The sequence below is a fragment of the Talpa occidentalis genome, unplaced genomic scaffold, assembly GCF_014898055.3.
Source record: "Talpa occidentalis isolate TD23 unplaced genomic scaffold, MPIMG_talOcc4v2.1 talOcc4.4, whole genome shotgun sequence".
In the NCBI taxonomy this organism is placed as follows: domain Eukaryota; kingdom Metazoa; phylum Chordata; class Mammalia; order Eulipotyphla; family Talpidae; genus Talpa; species Talpa occidentalis.
Genome location: NW_023604295.1, coordinates 102,804,904 through 102,827,999, shown reverse-complemented (window position 1 = coordinate 102,827,999; position 23,096 = coordinate 102,804,904). Strand labels below are relative to the sequence as shown.

General features: G+C 40.1%; 1 protein-coding gene across 1 annotated transcript in view; it reads left to right on the top strand.

Annotated features, from left to right (window-relative positions):
- LOC119257758 (serotransferrin-like) overlaps positions 1-23,096 on the top strand; it is a 48,274-nt gene that overhangs the window by 21,088 nt on the left and 4,090 nt on the right. The window contains 12 exon segments of the mRNA XM_037525971.2: positions 1,917-1,981; positions 4,055-4,239; positions 4,408-4,597; positions 6,752-6,760; positions 9,777-9,783; positions 13,783-13,854; positions 13,856-14,028; positions 14,662-14,756; positions 16,465-16,542; positions 17,637-17,719; positions 20,741-20,877; positions 22,006-22,060. Of these exon segments, the coding sequence (XP_037381868.1) occupies positions 1,917-1,981; positions 4,055-4,239; positions 4,408-4,597; positions 6,752-6,760; positions 9,777-9,783; positions 13,783-13,854; positions 13,856-14,028; positions 14,662-14,756; positions 16,465-16,542; positions 17,637-17,719; positions 20,741-20,877; positions 22,006-22,060 (1,149 nt within the window).

The following is a 23,096-nucleotide window of genomic DNA, read 5'->3' as shown; positions in this document are numbered from 1 at the left end:
TTTTAGGAACTAAGGTGAGATTCTCTTTTTCCCTAAGTAATTATTTGTTTCATTTATTAATTTAAAATAACTTTTAATTATTTGAATTGTGTAACATTAGGATTCTCTCCATCAGGTACCATCACCATAGGGTACCCACCACCAAATCACCCCTAGTCCACCACCATGGTCCATGGCAGGGAATCCTTCTCCCCCTCTTTGTTCCTATCCTTATCCCATCCCTGCCCCTCTTTGGATGCTTTACTTCATAGTTTTCAAGGGGTAGCTTTTAAGTTGTCTTTCTCTGGTTCTTAGTTTAATTTCTCTATATTCCACTTATTAGTGACACCATCCAGTATTTGTTAGGAACTAAGTGAGATTCTTGTGTCCCCAGACCATTAGTCCTGCATTCAGCAGGGTGCCTTCTTTAGCAAACATGTGAAGATTATTGTTTGAGGGAGCACCCAGGTCCCTCCAGGACACTGTCTCCATGTTTGGCTGTCATAGCGAAAAACAAGCACTAAGGTGCTGATTAGATGTTCTCAACAGTGGGATATGTCCCCTGCCCATTTGGTAGTGTCTGGAAATATTGTGACTATCAAATGGTGTCGGGCAGGGGAGGGGTGCTGCTGGTCTCTAATTGGTAGACAGCACCCAACAACAAAGGATTATCTGGCCCAAAATGTCACTAATGCCACGGTGGGAAAACTCTGCCATAGTTTAATACAGGGAGCAGAAGTCTGACCCATGTTCTGTTATGCATGTCTGTGGAACCTGCAACCATACTCACATGGAACTGGACAAAGTCAAGTCCATTTCCAGATCGGCAATGATAAGACCCCACTGTCTACCTTCAAGGGACATGGTTTTATCTGAAATAATATATTTTTTTGCTAATAATCTTATCCTATCCTCTTTCTGTTTATAAATACTCTCCATTTTGTGTAATCCCTTGCAGCATCTAGGTGGGATGCTATCAGGTGTATGAATCAATTTTTAAAGCCAATTAGATCTCTAACAAAAAGGCAAGGTACAAGATTTCTATATTCCCAAGTACAGATATTTCATGAAGTATTTATCACTTTTATAGACATTTGTGTGCACCTTATGATCTTACTACTTTTTACTGTCCTTTCTGATTCAGGCCCATGTTACTTAGTCGTTTGCAAATCCATCAGCTGCACAGCGACAGTGGTGTTATAACTGAACAGCACAGTAGTAAATGAAATAACAAAGGTTTTCTCAGTCAGAGCTAAATTGTGAATTAGAGTGAATACATTCACTGTCCACAAGTTTCCAATTTTACAAAATAAAATGTGTGACTAAAGAATCACCTTACTGGAGGGCCTCCCCTGGTGGCGCAGCGGTTGAGCGCTGGGCTGCGAAGCTGCCTGCAGCTTCTGCAGCGCCTGATCGATCCCAGGCCACCGGCGAGGGTCCCACATGGCACGCAGACCTCTCCTGCCACGCCTGCTGCTCCCCTCAGCAGTGTATTTCGTCACTTTGCCTGTTCTGTTTCCCGCTCTGGCTCTGGTGAATTCTCTCACCCTCCCACGCTTCTAACTGTACCCAGTGCTTGTATAAATAAATAAATAAATCTTAAAAAAATTTTTTGAAAAAAAAAAAAAAAAGAATCACCTTACTGGAAAACTACCCTTTAATATCTGTTGATTATAGGGAAAATGATGCAGCTTTTTTGAGGGTTAGGTGTGTAGAACTGAGATTACATAACTATAAAGCAAACTGGAAGTTTTGTTTTCTTCTTTATTACTTATATTTGTAGCATGTAGGATTACTGATAATAGTAGGTTAGTGACAAAACGGGCGTTACAGTTGCTATCAGATAGCCAGCCCTGGATGTGTAATGCGGCTCTCCTAAATGAAGGATGTGTCTCTCTGACTTCCTCTCTTCTCTTCCCCTGTCTGGCACTCTGAAGGTGTCTGGTTGAGAAAGGAGATGTGGCTTTTGTGAAAATTGATGCTGTCCTGCAGAACATTGATGGTACGTACACACGCTCCTCTGTCCATGTAAATCAGGGTCACTGGGTTCACTGTGTCCACAATGTCTTAGTTATGTGATGTGGGCTCTGGCAGGCTCAAGAGTTCTGATTCTCAACTGCTTGTTCAGTAAAAGAGAAGTGGTCACATGGTAGGCAGAATGGTCAGGACCGTGAGGTTCCCACTGGCCCAAATCCTCTCCAAGGAACCAAAGGAAATCTGTATTAATGTGGATTTAATACTAATCATATCCACAGTCCATATGCCAATTTTGTGAGCCATCCCCAAAAGGTCCTTCATAACTATTTCCTATGAACTACCTCCCATCTCATTTTTGTCTTAAATGTCCAATTTTTATGCCTGGCTCATACAGTGATTGATTTCCATTCATAAGACCTCATAGACCCACTTTTCCTCCTGCCTAAGTTCCACACTTCATGCCACCTTCAGTATCTGGGGGTGCCTCCCTGGTTTGGCCCCACTGCCTTAGACCCCATCCCAGGGTGGTTGTCCTCTTCCCCATTAGAAACACTAGGCCTGCACCTGTCCCTGAGTCTTGCCAGGATCCTCTTTCCTCCCACAGAGGTGTTCCTTTCTCCTTCCTCAATCCTGCAGTGCTACATATAAGATATACCTAAGACGCTGCCTTCGTCAGCCCGCCTTCCCTATCGTGTTCTCTCGCTGTGTGGGTTCTGAGCTCACTCAACACTGAGTGTGTTCCACAGATGATAAAATGATATTACGTGCACCCTTAATTTTGCTTTTGATGTTTGTGCTGCTTTTCTCCTCTAGTAAGATTGTGTCTTGCAGAGAGCTGAGACTATACTACTGAATAAATGCTTAAGTTACTACATAGAACAGAATGGGTTTGGAGAGAATGATGACAGATATCATTTGGAAGGTGTTGAGTAGGAGGGACTGGTAAGGAACAAGAGGAGAAAAATGTCAGAAGGCAAGTGAAGATGTGTGCATTTACTTGGGGAGGCAGTCCATTTCGAGTTTTCTATTAAAACTAATAGTGCATATTTGGGTAGTGTAGAAAAAGAGGCATTTTTTACTTTGTATGTAAATAATATAAAACTTTATGACAGTGAATTCATTTATTGGTTGTTCAGTTAAATGAAGAAAGTTAAATGAAAATTACAACCAAGAAAAAAGATTGCAACCCTGCACTTTAGAAAATAAAAATGTATTTAAGAACTGCCTCAGGAGGAAGGAGCTGAAACCCTGAGAATGGATGAAATTTTTTTCAGGGAGAATACGGAAATGATGAAGCAAGGGACTAAGAAAAGGACACGGGGCTGTACAAAGGCACATACACATTTTCACGTAGACCTAGTATGGAGTCAGACTTAAAGCTCCTGTTTAGCGTCCAAAAGATCTCCAGGGACAGCTTTGTTTGGCGGTGCTAGTTGGTAGAGCACAGAACTGTCAAGCTGCTTGAAGGGTCACATTCTTACCATGCCAGAGCAAGAAGTCCAAATTCTTTGGAGTTTAATAGAAATGCAGACTTTTAAAAAATATATATTTATTTTTTTTTATTTATGCATACATGTACTGGGGTGTAGGCCAGAGATGTGAGGGGTGAGAGGATTCATTAGAGGCAGAGTGGGGAGCAGAACAGGTGGCTTGACTGAAATACACTGCAGAGCAGAGCAGCGGCGAGACAGGAGAGGTCTGCTGCACCAAGCGGGTTAGTCCCTGGCTGGGGATAGAACTCATGCTGCAGTGGCTGGCAATAGCTTGATAGCGTGAGACTTTAACCCTGCATCATCAAGGACGCCCAAAATGCAGACCTTTCTTTAAAAAAAAAAATCATCCACAGACTTGAGTTCACTCTCCCCTAGTAGTGAGGGGCAGGTTGGAAGGGAATAATCTCTAGGGATTCCTGGTGTGAGATGACTATCACCCTGTAGCCTTGTGGGTGTCCCTTCCATTCCACATCACTGTAACCACAGCACATGCACTTCTGCTGGCCGCTGGGCCCTCCTCACACCAGTGGGTTGGTCATAAACCCCAGTGAAGGCACTTTAACCAAAACCATCAGCTGTAGCTGACTCACCTTCTCTGTCCCCAGGAAAGAACACTGAAGACTGGGCTAAGGGTCTGACACAGAACAGTTTTCAATTGCTGTGCCCTGATGGTACCAGGAAACCTTTGAGTGAGGCTGAGAACTGCCACCTAGCCCGGGGTCCCAACCACGCTGTGGTTACACGGAAAGAAAAGGCAGCTTGTGTCCGCCAGATGTTACTTGACCAACAGGTATGGACTAAACAGGGTCTCCCATCCTTTCTTCCTGAGTGGGAGTGGGTAATTTGGGTAGGGCACAGTTAAGTGCCAGTCCAATTTCTAGCATTCTCTCTCTGGAAACCATGAGTTCCCAGCTAATCATGCCCACAGGTCCTTATGCACTTTCTGTTCATTTGACAGGCTGAGTTTGGAGTAGATGAATCTGACTGCTCAAACAAGTTTTGCTTGTTCCACTCGGCAACTAAGGACCTTTTGTTCAAGGATGGCACAGTATGTTTGGCCAAGCTTCAGGACACAGCAACATATGAATCCTACTTAGGAGCAGACTATGTCACAGCTGTGACTAACCTGAAAAAGTGCTCCACCTCACGTGAGTAGGGGGAACAACACTTGGGAAGCAGCAAAGCAAACAAGGGCAGAGTTCTGGGTAGTGGCACAAAAGGAAGAATGGGATGTGGCCCCCAGGGAAGGTAACTGCATGGACAAGATGAAAGGATGAGAGAACACATAGCCCCAGGATACAGGAAAGACTACTTGTGTGGGAAGATGGTAAGGGGGCATGGGCTGAGGGCACTAAAGCAGTAACTACCTGGATGCAGAAATCTGTCTTATTACTAAGAACAGGAAGTGTGTGCGCACGTGCCATTGCCTGCACTAAACTCCTGTTTATACAGTACTGCGTGTCTAGTATGTAACCTCTGGCTAAGTATGTGACTTAAATTTATATTAAAATTAAACAAAACTAGAAATTTAGTTCCTCAGTCACACCAGCCACAATTCAAGTGCTCAGTAGCTACATGTAACTCCATACAGGTAAACAGAGAGAGCATTTCCATCTTGTAGAAAGTTCTACACAGTGCTGCTCTTGAAAAATAAGTTCTGTTAACTATAAAGTTGCCATACACACCACTCATCTACTACACCAGTTTCCTAAGATTAAAATACAATGAAACACACCTTTGCACTGTAACTAGGTTGTATATCATTTAATCACTTAAAGTCATTAGGAAGATGCGAGGCAATCACATGTGGATATAGGGTGGCTAGTCTTCAAATTTTGTGTGCATAACTGAGCCACAGTCCTTAAAATATTGACTCCTGGTCTCTGGAGATACTAACTCAGTAAGTCTGTGCCAAGAGCAGAGTTCATGCATTTTAGCAGCTGCCCTATGTAACTCTGATATAAGGAACATGCTTGCCCAAGGCCACTGTTGCAAGCACCAGTTACGTTTACTTAACTTTTACCCCCCATGAGGGGAGAAAGTGTTTCTGCTGTTCTCTGCTGCTTTTATCCCCAGCCTGGAGGTCTGAGAGGACAGACTCCTTCTAGTCACATGAACCCAGGTGAGGGAATCTTGACAGAAGCTAGGGAAACCGTGTTGGTGTAGGGCACTACCTAGAAAGGCACAAGAGCCATGCAGGCTATGGAGAAGCCACTAGAAGAATGATCATGTCCCTGCATTAGCAAAAGAGCATGGCATCAGGTGTGAACACTTTGGTGTCAGGATTAACCATTCATTGAACAGAAAATAAATATGGGTAGATTTTTGACTCTCCTACCTCTCTGCTCTCTCCCACAGGACTCCTGGAAGCCTGCACTTTCCACAGGGGTTAAAATCCAAGAGTGGGAGGCCATTACCAGATGGAGAGAAGGTCACGTGACCCATAAGCTTCTGGTCTCACTTGCCTGAATGGTTTGACTGCCTTCCCAGTCGGGTGGTGGCACTGCTACAGAACACGAAATAAAAGTTAATATTGAGTTTGTCTTTTAAAAACTTCATTCTTTCCTAAATGCTTGGCTTGAAGGAGTCCTTTTAGACTGTCTGAATAAATACACATGCCACTGAGCCTCACCTTCGGAGCTCAACGCTCATCTGATCTTTCCAATGGCTTTGGTTGTGGTGCCACAGCCACATCTCCTGGCTCAATTCAAGTAGGAATTCTTTCAAAAAGGAGTTTCCATGTGTATAACAATGAATCACATGTATATGGCTCTCAGGGTGTGTGTGTGTGTGTGTGTGTGTGTTTAGGTAAGGGAAGGAAAGCGAATGGGCGATGAGTTATTTTTGATAGATTGCTCAAGGAAGTATATAAAAAGAATGTAGAAGATTTCTGTATTTAAAAATAATACATATTTTAAATATTTATTTTTATTTAGTTATGCATACAAGAATTGAGATGTAGGCCAGTGGTGTGGGGGGGTGAGAGGATTCACCAGAGACAGAGTGGGGAGCAGAACAGGTGAACTGACTGAAATACACTGCCAAGGGGAGCAGTAGGTGAGAAAGGAGTGGTCTGCTCTGCCATGAGGGTTAGCTCCCTGGCTGGGGATCGAACTCATGCTGCAGTGACTGGCAGTAGCTTGATAGCACTGAAACTTTAACCCCTGCACCACTAGGGAGGCCCTTAACAAATCTTTTTAATGAATTATACCAGGTATCCTTGAGATCCTGATTCTAAATAGTTGGAAAAGTAAATTGTGGAAACATCTTGCTAAAAAATCAATCTTTAACCCCTTCTCTAGCCCTTCTCAGTCAAGCTCCTAAAAAGAGGCGTCTAATCCTTGCCATGCTTCACAGCCGTCTTCTGCTTCACCCACTTGCCTTTAGCCACCCTGAGCAAGGTCACGGCCCACCTGCTGAAAGTAGAGACCAATTTCAGTTCTTTCAGTGCTCAGTCTGTTTATAGCATTGATACAGGGGACCACTCACCTTTCCATAGAATCTCCCCAGCTTCTCTGCCATGGAAGCTCTCTGCTTTCACTCTGATTTCTGTCCATTTGTGGCCTCACTCTGGGCTCATCCTGCCAGCCCTGGAATTTTTTTTTTTAATTTAAATTTTATTTTTATATTCCCCATACAATTACAACCCCCTTATTTTTACCCCAAGCCCTCCTTTCCCCACCCCCCACCCCCATAGAGTGTCTCTTGTTCATAGTTACTTGTTGATTTTGATATTTTCTTTCTTATAGTTATTCTTTTTCCTGGTCCCTTATTTAACTTTTCTAGATTCCTGCTATGAGTGAGACCACCGGTATTTTTCTTTTTCTTTCTGGCTTATTTCGCTGAGCATGATCCCTTCCAGCGCCATCCATGTTGCTGCAAATTGCATGTGTTTATCTTTTTTGAATGCTGAGTAATATTCCATGGTGTATATGTACCACATCTTCTTGATCCAGTCATCTATTTTTGGGCATTTGGGATGTTTCCAAAGCTTAGCTATTGTAAACAGTGCTGCTATAAACATAGGAGTGCAGGTGCTCTTCGGAATTGATGTTTCTGTGTCCTTTGGGTAAATGCCTAGGAGTGGAATTGCTGGATCATATGGAAACTCTATGTTTATTAGGTCCAGAAATCTCCACACAGCTCTCCATAATGGTTGGACCAGTTTGCACTCCCACCAACAGTGCAGGAGAGTTCCTTTTCCTCCCAACCTCGCCAACATTTGTTGTTGCTAGTTTTTTTAATATGTGCCATTCTCACTGGTGTAAGATGGTATCTCATGGTAGTTTTGATTTGCATTTCCCTGATTACAAGTGATGCTGAACATTTTTTCATATGCCTGTTGGCCATTTGCATTTCCTCTTCAGAGAAATTTCTTTTTAGCTCTTCTGCCCATTTTTTGACTGGATTATTTTCTTTGTTGTTGTTGAGTCTCATCAGCTCTTTGCAGATTTTTGTGATCAGTCCTTTATCATTAGTGTTGTGTGCAAAATTTTTCTCCCTGTCGGTGGGGTTTCTCTTTGTTTTTGTTATTGTCTCTTTTGCTGGGCAGAAGCTCTTAATTTGATGTAGTCCCAGTTGTTGATCTTTGCCTTCACTATCACTGCTTTGGGTGATGTGTCTGTAAAGATGTCTTTGATGTGCCTATCATGGAGTGTTTCGCCTATATTTCCTTCTATGTATTTTATGGTTTCAGGTCTTATGTCTAGTTCTTTAATCCATTTTGAGTTGATTTTTGTGTATGGTGTGAGGTAGTGGTCAAGCTTCATTCTTTTGCATGTAGCGACCCAGTTTTCCCAGCACCATTTATTGAACAAACTTTCTTTGCTCCAATGCATATTCTTTGCTCCTTTGTCAAAGATTAGTTGACCATAAATCTGTGGGTTTATTTCTGGATTTTCTATTCTATTCCATTGGTCTGTGTGTCTGTTCTTGTTCCAATACCATGCAGCTTTGATGATTATCAGCCCTGGAATTTTAGGGAAAACCTCCTGGCATTCTTTAAAAAAAAAAAAGATTTATTTTTTCATTCATACAAGAACTGGGATACAGGCAGGTGAGAGGATTCACCAGAGACAAAGCGGGGAGCAGAACAGGCAAACTGACTGAAATACACTGCTGAGGGGAGCAGCGGACGAGACAGGAGAGATCTGCCGTGCCATGTGGGTATCTCCGCAGCTGGCGGGGATTGAACCAGCACTGCAGAGGCTGTGGACAGCTTCACAGCACTGCCTTCAACCACCTGCATCACCAGGGAGGCCCCTCTCCTGGCATTCTTTTGATACAGTGAAGATCATGAGATCAGCCTCACTCTCTGGACCCTCCCTACGCAATGGGAATGACTCCTGGAAACCTAGATTTCTGACCCTTGCCTCTAGCATTCCCACACTCAGACCGCCTCCTGCCTGTGGTTCTGCACTATAGAGTTCTCACAGAAACCAGAAATCCAACATCAAAAATTGAGGTGATTATTCTTCCCCTTACTAGCCTTCCCTAATCTGTTAATTCCATATTTTCCACAACAGATAAAAACATGGTCTTCTGCTCACTCACAGGAATCACATACTAAGGTGTCAAATTTCAGTTCATTGTACTCCTTCACTCCATACCCAGTGTCAGCAAGTTCTATTGATTTTTTGGCCTCATAGACAACTCTCCAGTTGATCCCTTACTTCCTAGCTCCTACCACAGTGTCTCAGGGGAAGAGCTTCAGATGGGTTTCTGGGCCACATTTCTTAACTTTCTGGTATCCAAGGAATCAGACACTGGGCCCACTCTGCAGTCCAGCCTGATGTTCACCTCTCACAACACAGCTCTGCTTCACTCTGAGCCTATCAATATTCTGCCTTATGTAATATTCACCCCAACTCCACCTTTTCTCCACATCCTGTAACAATTATGTCTTGTTTTGTTTGGTGAGATGCCCCGTGGTTCCTCCTGGGTATGCTCTCACTGCAGTGAATCAAAAAACCTAATTTTATCAACAATGGACTAAGAACCTACCATGAGTCAGGCACTGTTGTCTCTTACAATAATTAGTATATTTTTCATTATTCTCTATCTAGACTGCCTTCTGATCAGTATGTGTGTGTGTGTGTGTGTGTGTATCCACATATATACACACATATACATACACATATACATAGAAATGTCTGAAATAATGTTCACCAGATACTATCAATATAAATATAGGATGGTTTTTGGATTTATTCTTTGATCTTTCATTATTTATAAAATAATAATTATTGTATGTAAAACATATACAAATATACAGGAGTAATTTTCAATACAATAAGCATATCTCACTTCAATTCTTTTTTTTGAAAGCCCCTAAGTTTTTTTACAAAGAAGCAGAATTAAGAAACAGTCTGACTGTGGGAATCACATGGTTGGTTCCCTGAATTTGATATAGGTCCCATTGTGTTTTGGAGCTAGTGGGAGTAAGAGAGAAAAGGAAAATGTGTCTGCTGAACATAACATTTTCATACAAGAATCAGAAGGAAAAATTCTCTCAATATGCTTGTTTCATTGTAACTCTCCATCTGATATTTGAATCAATGAGGAGAACACCTTCAGCAACAGCATTCACTATGTGCACACATTCTTCCCCTCCATTTGTCCCTACAGAGCTCTTGGAAGCCAGAGCTTTCCTAGGTGGAAATAGGTGAGGACAGGCAGTGTCTTCCACACTCCTGTCTCAGCTGACTCTATCCCCTCACTGCTCATTCCAGAGAATGGCAGTGCAGCGCTCTCACTTGAGTGTAGATTCTGTGCTGCACATCTCCTGCCTTCAGAATAGCAAGAAACAAATTGAAAACAAAAAATATGACTTTGTCTTGTTAAAGCATTCTTTCATCATCCCCAAATTTCATCATCACAGCAGCACTTTTACATTCACATAACTTGATGAAAAATCCTTATCCAGTGAGGAGAGTTATGGTTGGAGTTCTTCAAGTTGGGTCTTTTCTCCCTCCCTTCGGTTTTAATCACCAAAGGGTATATCTTTTTTTTTTTAATTAATTTATTTATTTATACAAGCACTGGGTACAGTCAGAAGCGTGGGAGGGTGAGAGAATTCACCAGAGTCAGAGCGGGGAGCAGAGCAGGCAGAAGGACCGAAGTACACTGCTGAGGGGAGCAGCGGGCGGCAGGAGAGGTCTGCGCGCCATGTGGGACCCTCCTCCGGTGGCCCGGGGGATGGAACCTGCAGAGGTTGCAGGCAGCTTCGCATCCCAGCGCTCAACCACTGCGCCACCAGGGAGTCCCTACATCTTTTTTTTTTTTTTTTAAGATTTATTTATTCAAGCGCATAAGAACCGGGGTAAAGGCCAGATGTGCAGGAAGGTGAGAGGATTCACCAAAGACAGAGTGGGGAACAGAACAAGCAGACTGACCGAAATACATTGCTGAGGGGAGCAGAGAGGGCAAGACAGGAGAGATTTGCTGCGCCATGTGGCTATCTCCTGCTGCCTGGGATCTAACCCGCGCTGCAGAGGCTGCGAACAGCTTCACAGAGCTGTGCTCAACTGCCTGTGCCACCAGGGAGGCCTACCAACAGGTATATCTAATCCAGGTTGTGATTTTTCTAAAGAGGAATCATGGTTATGATAAAGGAGCTCTGTGTGTGTGTTTTCATAGATGCAGAGTAGCGGTTGGAGACCATAAGAAAGAAAAGAAATATAATGTGCTAAGATTACTGTCAGTTATGGTAATTTTAATTATAATACTAATTTTTAAAAAAGTATTTGGCAAGCCATGTACCATACTATGATCACACGTCCTTCATATAACTTATCTTAGAGTAAATCATTTCCTCACTTAAAATATTTTAACATCACATCCTAAATAGCCTTCATTGATTGGGAGTCTCTATGCCTACCTTTATCAACAAAACACCTAAACAATGAACTGAGCTATGTTAGAGCACATTGTTAAGCAGAAAGGAGCCTGGAATCAAACACCAGCTCTGTCCCTCACTATGTAACCAGGAGTAAGTTATTTTGCCCTCTGTAATATTGAGATGATGGTCAAATGAACACATTGAAAGTATTCAGAGCAATGCTTGCTTGCTGCCAGCAAGAATGTATTAATGTTCGCAATTATACTCATTCTCCACCTCTTCTTTTCCCACCAGTCTTGCTTCCATACCCAACACTTCCTTTCCCTGCCCACCGTTCCCTCTGAGCTCACTTTACTTTTTCTTTCCTTTTTTTTTATAGAGAGAATTTTCTTTTAATTTGCCAAGCAATAAAGAAGAAAATGTAGTTTTATTAATAAAAACTATTAATAAAATTAATTTATTAATAAATTAATAAAAACTAGGTAACCTATATCTTTAATCATCAAATTAATCAAAAACATATTTTTCCTCAGTGGATTATAGATTAATGAAAACTTGTGAAAAGTTAGGATTGCAAAAAAAAGATTAGTTATTAAAATGGAAAGCTAATCTCCATTTCCTTCTTGAATATATATTTAAAACAAGTTAGCTAACATGAAGACTACTTATAAATAAACTTAGTTTAGCAAGGTTTTTAATTATAACTTCCAGAAATAATTTAAGAGTTAATTTATATCTCCCACTATCATTCTTTGCCTAATTTTTCTTCAAAATATGTATGAACTAAAACAACTGATCATTTTCAAAGTAAATAGCTTTTATTCTGAGTTTTAATTGTAGTATTAATTGAGTTTTCTTTCTGTTTTTAAATTCCATTTCTAAAGAGCTCACTTTTCATTGGAGGTTTCATCAAGGAGCCTCTCTGCTAGAAAAGATGCTGCTGACAATTTCCTGTTTTACTCCTATTTTTGCTGACTTCCTCCTTAGGCTTTCTCAGTTCCTTTCTCCTCTTTCTCAATGCTGGCACGATTTTAACAACTACTTGTTTACATTTGACTCCCAAATGAAAACATAGCACCCATCATGGAACCCTGGCATTTGTAAAAAAAAAAAAAAAACAAACAAACAGTACAACTGATATTGTAAACAGTATCACCTGCTTGATATAAGATTTTCAATTTCAAAAAAGGCACCTGAAAAGCAATTTTCATTCTGGCTATTGGTCCCCACCTTCAAGGTCCCTCCAACTGAGTTTTTAGTTCACTTTGTGCACTCTGATCTTCCCACTAACCCACACCAACTGCTTCAGATGGAATCTGGATAAGTCTCCTACTAAGCATATCTTATTAATCATTACAATCTATATGTTTTCCTTCTAAGCATCTGTCAAAATTGTGCTCTCCTTTCCCTAATTACCTGTGTCTGAGTTTTAAACTCTGAACATCTTTTGCCAAGACATTGCAATAGCCCCTAAAGTGTCTTCTGCCCCCAGTTTTTCCTCTCCCACATCATAGTTATCTATTGTTCTGCCATCACCCACATCACCCCAAACTAAAGCTTCTTAATGCATCTGGGATAAGGCCCATATTTCTCAGCATCGCACACATCACACACAGTTCCTATAGGTCTGCTTCCTTCCAATCTTTCCTGCTTTATTTGCTGCCACTTCTGCTCAACATGACAACCACTTAATGAAAGAGACTGCAACCTAGCAGCCCCTGATGTGTTTTATTTGGACCACAGTTTTTGAACGTTTTCCAATTACCTGCTGAAATTAGAAGAGTAAAAAATGTCCCATAAAAACACGTCTTTCTGGCTTTTCTTGAAATACTGGAATAACTGGCCAACTTAGTTGCACAAACCTGCCTCGCAGAAATGACAGCTGCAGATTTCAACAGCCCCCCCACTCCTCCCCATTGCTTTTCCTGGTTGATTCCTTTAATGCAGATCTTTCAGTTGTAGCCCTAGATTACAGGGTAGGGACACTGAATTGCTCACTTCCTTCCTAATAGTGCACCCTTTCTCCTGGAAAGGCGAATTCATCCTTCCTGTCACTATCCTTCAGGAGCGTTACTCTGAGCATTTGTAAACAAATACAGTACAACTGTACAAATACAGTACAACTACTACAAGTCTGAGCCAATGTTGGACTAAGCGTCCCTTTCTGTATTCCATAGCGCCCCGTACAAGCGCTGTCACATCCCATGCCACATTTTATTCGATGAAATGTCTGTGTAATGATACAAGAGTTTCTCACCAGACACCCCACGAAAGGAGCGACTGGAAATTCTCAGTGGAGATTTCTTGAGCCATCAGCTTTATTCACCCATCGTTCTGTCAACAATATTTGACCCATAGCTTAAAAGATGAGTGCGTCACTCGTGAAATACCGTGGCGGCACCCTCGTTCAGTAAGAGCAGAGTGTCCCCAGGGAACTACAATTCCCACCAGGACCTTCGGGATCCCGCCTCCGAAGGAGGAAATACAGCGTAGGAACTACGACTCCCGTGATGCTCCGCTAGGGACGCCTGCGCAGAACCCAGGGCCACGTTGCTTTGTGGCGCCGGCGACCGTACGTGTCAGACATGGCTTCCGCGGACTCCCGGCGAATGGGGCATGGCGGTGGTGTCGGGGGCACTTTCCAACCCTATATAGACTCCTTGAAGCAGGAGCTACAGCAGAGGGACCCGACGCTGGTGTCCGTCGTGGTGGCGCTTCTCGTGGTGTTACTGACGCTGGGTAAGGGGGCGGCTGGTGGTCATGGTGGCTGCAGAGCAGGCGGGATCCCGGGCTTGGATTGGGCAGCGCAGACCGCGGCCTTGGGACCCAGCAGGCTCCTCACTTAGTGAGGTCTGGGCGTCTAGAGTGACCGGTTATATCACTCTGCTCTCCTGGTTGAGGCAGTAGGGACTACTCTGTTAAAGGGACTTCCTGTGAACTTCAAACTGAAGTCTTGATCCTCAGGAGCACTGGTAATTGTACCTTCGCCGGCCCTGTTATGCCTTAGCGCGGTTGCCCCTCTTTATTGCTCTCACTGCCAAGACTGACAGAGTCTTTACTCAAGTTTGAGCCTCCTGCTTGCCCCTGGGCGCTTGGGGTACAAAGTTGCTAAGACAAATTGCACTTGAGAAGTCCGCAGTGGGGATAGAGGATGCAGACACAGAAAACGTTAAGAGTTGGTAGCGGCTGCCACTCAGTGGGAATCCTGAACAGCAAGTTATAGTGGTCTTAGTATACAAGAAAGTTCCAGGTGAATGAGCAGAACTGCTGGTAGGCCTCTGTATTTTCCCTACCCTAACCATACATTCATATTATCGGTAAAAGTATACTATCAAGGCTTAACTTTGATTTTTTTTTTCTTCTGTTCAACAGTGTTCTGGAAATTCATTCGGAGCCGAAGGAGTAGTCAAAGAGCTGTACTTCTTGTTGGCCTTTGTGATTCCGGGAAAACACTGCTTTTTGTCAGAGTAAATACTTTGATATATACCTCTCTTAAACTTGATAGGAAATTTTAGGATACCTCCATTATCCCTTTGAAGGCATGGAAAAGAAACTGAACGGACAAATTCAATTAATTCTTTACTCTCATGGAGGACAAAAAGACTTAGAAAACCCATAAAGTGGAATTTCCTGACCATTTGTTTTTTTGCACTTATCACATATTGACATTCAGTCCTTATTCCATTTAAGGGTTCTGTGTAACTACTTTCATGCCATGGCTAAGGAGTCAGAACAACTGAGGAGGTAGAAGAGAGGCATTGGTATAGAGCTGCTTCTGGTATCCCCAGTGGATTGGTTCCAGGACCCAATCAAGTATGCCAAGTCCCTGATAGGAAATGGCATAGTATTGGCATATTATCTATGCTCATTTAGTAATCTAAATCATCTCTAGATTACTTTTAATACCTAATACATCTTGAACACTATATGCCTAGTTATTATACTGTAATGTTTAGGGAATAATGACAAGAAAAAAATGTATGTGTTCATTGCAAATGCCATCATTGTAAACCTAATTACCTAGTATTTATATTCCTTCTGTGATCAGTTGAATCTGGGGATGTTGAACCCTGGGATAAGAAGGGTCAACTGTAGGATTTGTAATTCATTATGTGTAATTCATTACATATAACTCTTCTGAAATGTTGTCAAAGAAATATTTTTAAAGGGTGATCCTTTGACATAATGGGCTACTTAAGCTTCTTTTCATTAATATTTTAAATCTATATAGTACTTTTTACTTTGGTTTCTGTTACAAAGAGTAGCAGAGGTTTTCTCATTATTCTTCCTTTTGAGATTATAAATTTTCTTACACTAAAAAAAAATACAATCTCTAGTCATTTTTTTTTTTAAGATTTATTTACTTATACAAGCACTGGGTACAGTCAGAAGTCGGGAGGATGAGAGAATTCACCAGAGCCAGAGCGGAGAACAGAATAGGCAGAGTGACGAAATACACTGCTGAGGGGAACAGCGGGCACGGCAAGAGAGGTCTGTTGCGTCATGTGGGACCCTCGCCGGTGGCCAGGGATTGAACCGGTGCTGCAGAGGCTGCGGGCAGCTTCGCAGCCCAGCACTCAACCACTCCGCTTCCAGGGGAGGCACTCTAGTCATTTTTTGATGATAAAAAATGTCTATAGAAGGTTGGTAAGTTTGCCCACTAGGAGCTTCCTTGGTGGCGCAAGGGGTTAAGACGCAACCTATGAAGCTCACCACAGCCACTACAGCACAAGTTCGATCCCGACCAGGGAGGTGATCCACATGGCGCAACAGACCTCTCCTGACTTGCCCGCTGCTTCCCTCTGCAGTGTATTTCAGTACATCTGCCTGTTCTGTTCCCCACTCTGTCTCTGGTGAATCCTCTCACCCCCCAAAACTCTGGCCTGTACCCCAGTTCTTGTATGTATAAATAAATAAATCTTTAAAAAAAGAATTTGCCCACTAAACTTAGTTTGAAAACAATACCTTTAGTTTGAAAAACCTCTTGTGGGGAGAGGAAACTGAAGTTTGCCTTCCATTAGATTTTTCTACAAGTAAAGGGGAAAAAATCAATTTGGTCCTTTTCAGGTAACGAAAACAACGTACTTTCATTTGACCTTACACACGTAGGAGCGTTAGGTTTAGGTTTGCTCTTTATGTTTACTCTGATTTCACCCATATCGTCTTATTTTGCAGTTGTTAACAGGCCTTTACAGAGACACTCAGACGTCCATTACAGACAGCTCCGCTGCATACAAAGTCAACAATACCAGGGTAAGGGGGTCCTGGAATGTTCTGACTCTAACAATTTTATTTTACTGTGGTGTGTCAGGAAGGGGCAATTCTAGCATGGATTAGTCTAAGAATGTAGGTGACATTTGTAGCTTACTTATGAGTATAGTCTTATTTGGCAAATTCTCCCCACCATCTAAGAAGCAGATTGTCTCCTGCTTCATTGTACCTCATGCTCACTAATGTTACATTGCATTTTATTAATTTTTGTTTTTACTTTTCTCTAACTTGTCTATGAATTCTTAAGGGTGGACATTAAGCCTTTTTGAGCATCTGTGTGTTTTGAATAGGTGATACATTATATGAGAAATGATCCTTGTTTCTGATACATGTATCAGGTCCATACCTGAGAGTCTTTATCATTGAGTACTGTCATATCTGCAGTGAAACTGACCTCCAGGGTGAAGGCCTGGAGTGAATGTGGGCTCAGTGAGTTTGCTCAGTTGGGGCACAACCCCTCCATGTTTCAGTGACTGTCATGTGGATCAAGAATTGACACAAAATATTGATGGAGTTGAAACAAATAAATGGTGTAACTAGTAGACAAATATTTAAAAAATTAAACTATAGGGGAAATGTCAAAGAATGCTTTGTTATAGAGATTGGGGATTCATACACTGGTAACTTGCTGTATGATAAAGTTCTCACATTAGTTTGTAAGTATTACTGTTTTTCTTATATTTTTGCTTTTATACATGCTGATGTAATTCCCCAGCTTCAGGTGGACCATACCTCTTGACTCCCTCAGGCAGGATCATGTTTCTCATGTATCCTCAGAAAATTTATCAATGTTGTAATTTTACACTTACATGTAATTTAACATTGTTTTGGTCTTTGTGATTATAAGCCTTGTTAGAGTAGGAATGGTACTTATAAATATTTTTGCTCACTGTTATATTCCCAGAGCTTTGACTGACTGTAGATAACTCTCTGAACATTTTTTGATTCATTAGTTAGTGTTGTTTTTTAATTAATTAACTGAGCACTATTCTGGTACCTGATGTTTGATATTAAAGGTTTATGTTGTGAAATGTGAGTCAGAACTGGAACATTACTGTTACTGTTGCCATCCTTAGGGCACTAGCCTGACCTTGATTGACCTCCCTGGCCATGAGAGCTTGAGACTTCAATTCTTGGAGCGGTTTAAGGCATCGGCCAGGTAAGTAGGAAGGAAGGAAAATGGGCTTGTCTGAAATCTGTATATGGAAATTTTTTTATTATAAACATGCCCCATGTTTTGCTCTGCTGGTATTGGAGAAGCAGCCTAAGTGTCCTAGAAAGAGCGCGGTCTTTGGGGTCATCCATTTCTACACTGTAAGCCCACCTTCACTCTGACTTTATGAGGATTACATGAGATAATATTTAAATGCATTTCACAGAGTATTCAGAAACTGTTAACCTTCATAACCTTCATTGTTAGATTTTTCATTTGCTCTGATGACACATTTAATGTGTAGAACTATTAAAATCTGAAAAAGTAATTTTAAAATTAGGTGGAATCCTAGAAGTTATTAAAATTTAACAATGCATATTTCTATTCTTAAATTACCTAAAAATGGTGCCTCAAAGGTACAGAATGATACTTTCATTTAATACTGTCCTTGTTTTAGTGACTCCTCTTTCCTAAAATTCTTGTGCTGCAGTTTAGGGTCCTTTATTCTTATTCTGTCTTTAAATTTGATAAAACCTTTAGAGAAAAACCAATAGAATGCATTTTATTGATTTTAGAAACATTTTTATATCGGTGAAATTGGAATGCTGTTTGTAGGTAATAGTGTTAGTTATACTTTAATTGGCCGTATTTTTTCTTTCTTAGTTGTACTTAAAGTAATAATGTGTCGATTAATTGATAGAATCTTAGGTTTGGTAGAAAGAGATACTGGTTTGTTTATTTTTGAGGCTGTCTTGACTTTTCTTTTGTTTGTTTCTTCCTTGCCCACAAGATGGTGGTGATGTGCAATCTATAACAGTGAGATTGTTGTGTGGTTTTTAAAATAGATTTTTTTTAAAGGCATTTTTAGCCTCACAGCAAAATAGAGCTAAAAATATGGAGATTTCCCATATTCTTGTGTAGCCTCCTCTATTAACTGCATATCCCAGCAGAAACGTATGCCTGTTACATCTGGATCTACACTGATATGTAATGACCCCAGAATCCACATTATTTTCATTATTATCCCTGTACCACTTTTTTAAAAAACATTGCTTGCTTACAAAGGCTTAAAATCAGTGATTTCAGATATTTTTCCTGGATCTTAAAACCTTTTTAACTTTGATGTTTCTTACATTTTCCTTTCATTTTATTTTTTTCTCCTTTTTAAGCCCCAACAATTACTAATTTCCCCCCTTCCATTCATTGATTACCTAGAATTGCCAGGGTTTGTTTGTTTGTTTTTCTTTTCCATTGCTTCTTGCCTCTTATTCTTTCCTTTTAGAATCTGTTTTTCACTCCCTGAGAGAAAAAGCCTCTTTTAGAGGCTTTCCATAATTGGTGAACAAGTTATCAAAATTTTCATCTTTTGTTCAAATGAAACTTTTTCATGGACCTTTGTTTTTGAATAACTGTTTTATTTGAGTGTAAAATTCTGGATGGTAATTGTTTCCACTTTTTCACATTGAATGATTACTTCTAACTACAAACATCTGTTGTTATAGATGAGAATTCACTGATTAAATTGTCATTTCATTGCATCAAATCTGTATTTTACCCTCTGCTCAGGTATAGCTTTTCTTCTGTTGATGGGTGATTTAGCTTTATCATGCTTGGAGTGCAAATGTGCTATTTCAGTTGAAAGAGTCACATCTTCAGTACTGGAAAATTTCAGTAGTATCTTTTCAGGTCGTTTTATTTCCAGATCCTCAGTTCTTTCCTCCTGGATCTCTTAACATTGCCTTACTATTTCTTTCCTTCTTGTCTCTTCTCTATCATACCTTCCACATCTTTTTTCCTTACATATAATGTGATTTTCTCATATTACTTTTACACTTCACTATATCCTTTTCATCTGTGCATGTTTTCAACTTTTTCATTATGTTACATTTTCTTTATTCTTTACAAGTCTATTTTTTCAAGTCAGCCTGTTTGTTTATATAAGATCCTATTCTTTCATTATGGTTTCTAGTATTCTCATAAGTAATCAAGTGTTTATGGGTATGCAAAGCTCCTTTCAGAAGTTCATATTTCCTTTTGGAAACCATCCATGTTCCTTGAGTCTGGCCCAATTTTTATATAAATTTCCTGCTTGGGGCTCTTACATAATGAGAGAGTATAGGTCATACCCTGAATCTGTGTGTGACACAGGAGGCTTGGTGTTTCACTACCTCTTGATTATTTTACCACCTAGATTGCTTTTAAGTTCTAGACTTTGCATAGGATGTTCAGTTCCAGGCTTCCCAGCAGCATGTTGTCCATTGCACATCTCCTTCGCAACTTAGCATTCAAGCCCTGGCCTGTTATCTGCTGATTTTCTGGACTGCTTTGCTTTAACTTTGATAACTCTTATTTCTGGCACGTGAGAATTCTCACTTGTGCTGTCTTATGTTGGGCCTTACCCATCTGGTCAATGTACTTCTGGTTTGATTACCTTAGATTTATCAGTCTTCCATTTATGTACCAATATCCTTTGTAAGCTAGAAATAAATACATAAACTCCATAGGTCAGTGTGCCATGCTTCTTTGCTACTTGACCTGATTTTCCCCAATTTTCCTATCTCCCTGGGTACCAGCCTACCTTGAGTTCCCCAGGGCATGTTGTTCCACCCCTTTGTGCTCTGCACATACTACTTTCCAGACACTTTGTGCCCCAATTTTGTCAGCTTAAAATTCAGCTCAAGTGTTAAAACCTTATTGTAAGTCTTCTTGAACTGGTCTCATGTTAATTACCTTCCTCTTTGTTCCTGTTACCACATGGCTCTATAGGTATGATTTCCTGGTCCTTGAGGGCAGGCATCATTTCCTGTTGTCTTTTTTAGCCACAGTCATTTGATATGTAGTAAACATTTAGTAGTCCTTTGTTAAGTCAGTTTTGTATTGTGATTGTAAATGTACCTGCCTGTGAATTTGTTGTGTGCTGCATTAGAATTGAATTAGATGAAATTAAGGATATCTTTTCTTTCAATATAATGCTACCCTATTGCAGGCTCATATATACCAGTGTTTCTATCCCTTATTCTCCTTCAGGGCTGTGGTGTTTGTGGTGGATAGTGCAGCATTCCAGCGAGAGGTGAAAGATGTGGCAGAGTTTCTTTATCAAGTCCTCATTGACAGTATGAGTTTGAAGAACACACCGTCATTCTTAATTGCCTGCAATAAACAAGGTACTATTATGTTTTCTGATAATAGTAATTGAGATTTGGGGAAGATTGCTAATATGAATTAATATAGTTATCTACAGTTGTTATTGAGGATGAGGTCATTGTTTTTATATTAAAGTGTTTTAAATATTAAAATTTATTGATACTCTTGCATTTTCATTAGCCTTTTTACCAAGCTATTTTAAAGAATGACATAGTGATCACAAATTTTTCTTTGGTAGTTTTTTTTTTTTTTTTTTTTAAGTCATTTTACTTTACCAGTTAAGTTCATCAGATTAGCAGTATAGTTACATCAGACACAAAATTGTGGAGGAAGAGAGTAGAGTCTCTTCCTTTCAAACAAGTTTACCATCCAGTATGTTCCATCAAGGGGAGCTTGTGGAAGTTATTTTTTTCAAATTGTGATAAACATTAAAAACTTTTTAGTCACACCCAATGAAACTAGGCTTCAGTTTCATTATCTCTAAAATAAGATAATTAGACTAGTTGGTCTCTGCAGGTCTCTTTCAGATTCAGATCTGAATCATAGAATCATTCTGTGAAAGAGCTGAAGGCATTTCTCAGAAGTGATCAGGTAATGCCTACTCAGAAGTGCAGTCTTAAGATCATAGCTGGCCTCTTTATTCTATTCATTATAAGGAAAGGAGGTAATATTTATTTAGCTTCTGCTGTGTGCCACACCAGCACTTATTTCTTGCTTATTGTGTACTTGATGCTGTAACTCAGCATCTTAATATCAGCTACAAATACGCTGTTTCCTTTATGAAAGGGAAGGTATTATCTCTTGGAGTGAAATTTTTGTTAGAATCACAAAGCTGGTAGGTTTTCTTTTTGTTACACTAACTAAACTTATATGTGTTGATTTTAAAGGTCTGTAAAGTGTAGAAAGCTTTTGTAAGAGAGGAAGTCAGTTTTAGGGTCCTCAGCTTAATATATTTATAAGCATTGTCCTAGGAAAACCCCTACATGCAAATACAAAGTTTACTTTGCTAGTGAAGTTACTAGTGATTAAAAAGCTCCCTTCAAAAAAAGGGAAAAGAAACTTACTGGTTTAGTAGGAATTCTTCATACATACAAGAAATCTTGAAAAAAGACCTTCTGGCTAACTTACATGTGTTTATTTCTTTATAGACATCACAATGGCAAAATCAGCAAAGTTAATTCAGCAGCAGCTTGAGAAAGAGCTGTAAGTATGAATAAGTTGTATTGGTTAATTATGTATCTTAACACCTAGGAAATGTGAATAGACTGCTTAAGGTCTTTGGATGTGTATGATTATCACAATTAGCCTGAAGATTAGTGTGAAGTATACTTGTTCAATAGTTGACAAAAGAATTAGCTGAAATAAAAGGCATTAATAGGATGATTATAAATATTTTAAAATTTTCTTGGAAAGAAGATCTCAGGTTTTTAGAGACCATAGGCTCAATTATTTTTTTACCACTATTACTAGCTCATTTATAGTAGATATGAAAGAATTTAGAAACAAAAATATTTTAAATCCTGGAAATTTTTGTTGACAGTAAGAAAAGAATATAACTTGGAAAGAATAGAAACCGTTATGATATTCTATAGCTTAATGTTTTCAACATGTTTTCATTATTTAGCTGGTTTTAGCATTTAAAACTAAATTGAAATAGAAGTTTTTCAATTTTAAGGACTATATCATGTCTTTGTGCTAGCCATTAGCTTGCTTACACAGAAGGTACCATCAACATAATAAAGCAAGGTATGTTTTGGGTTTTTTGGTAACGTGTGTTTATGGTGTTTTTAGCAAGTTATGTTTTCTTACTGCTCTTGTGTAAAAGGCTTTTTTACTAAAGAAAACTTTAGTTATGAGGAAAAACTAATGTAAAATTCTACTTTTAGCTTATTTCCCCCCACTCTGATTTACTTTTTTTTTTTTTTAGTTTTAATTCATTTAATAAGCACCTATAACGATCTAGTATAGACCAGACCTCCACTCAGGACCTGGCATTTAGGAGCTGACATTCAAGCCCTGCATTCAACGACAGGAAGAAATGTGGTGCAGTTCCTGTGCTCAGGCGCTAGTGGTGTGGTCTGCTTCAGGGATTGGCAGGGTCGGCAAACAGTAGTTTTATATGTTTAAAGGACAGTTTAAGAAGGAATGTAGAAAAATGTGTGACAAAGTGTCACCCATAAGCTCAAAATAATTTATGACTCTGACAAAAGTTTTACCAACCCTGGTCTGTCATTTTACA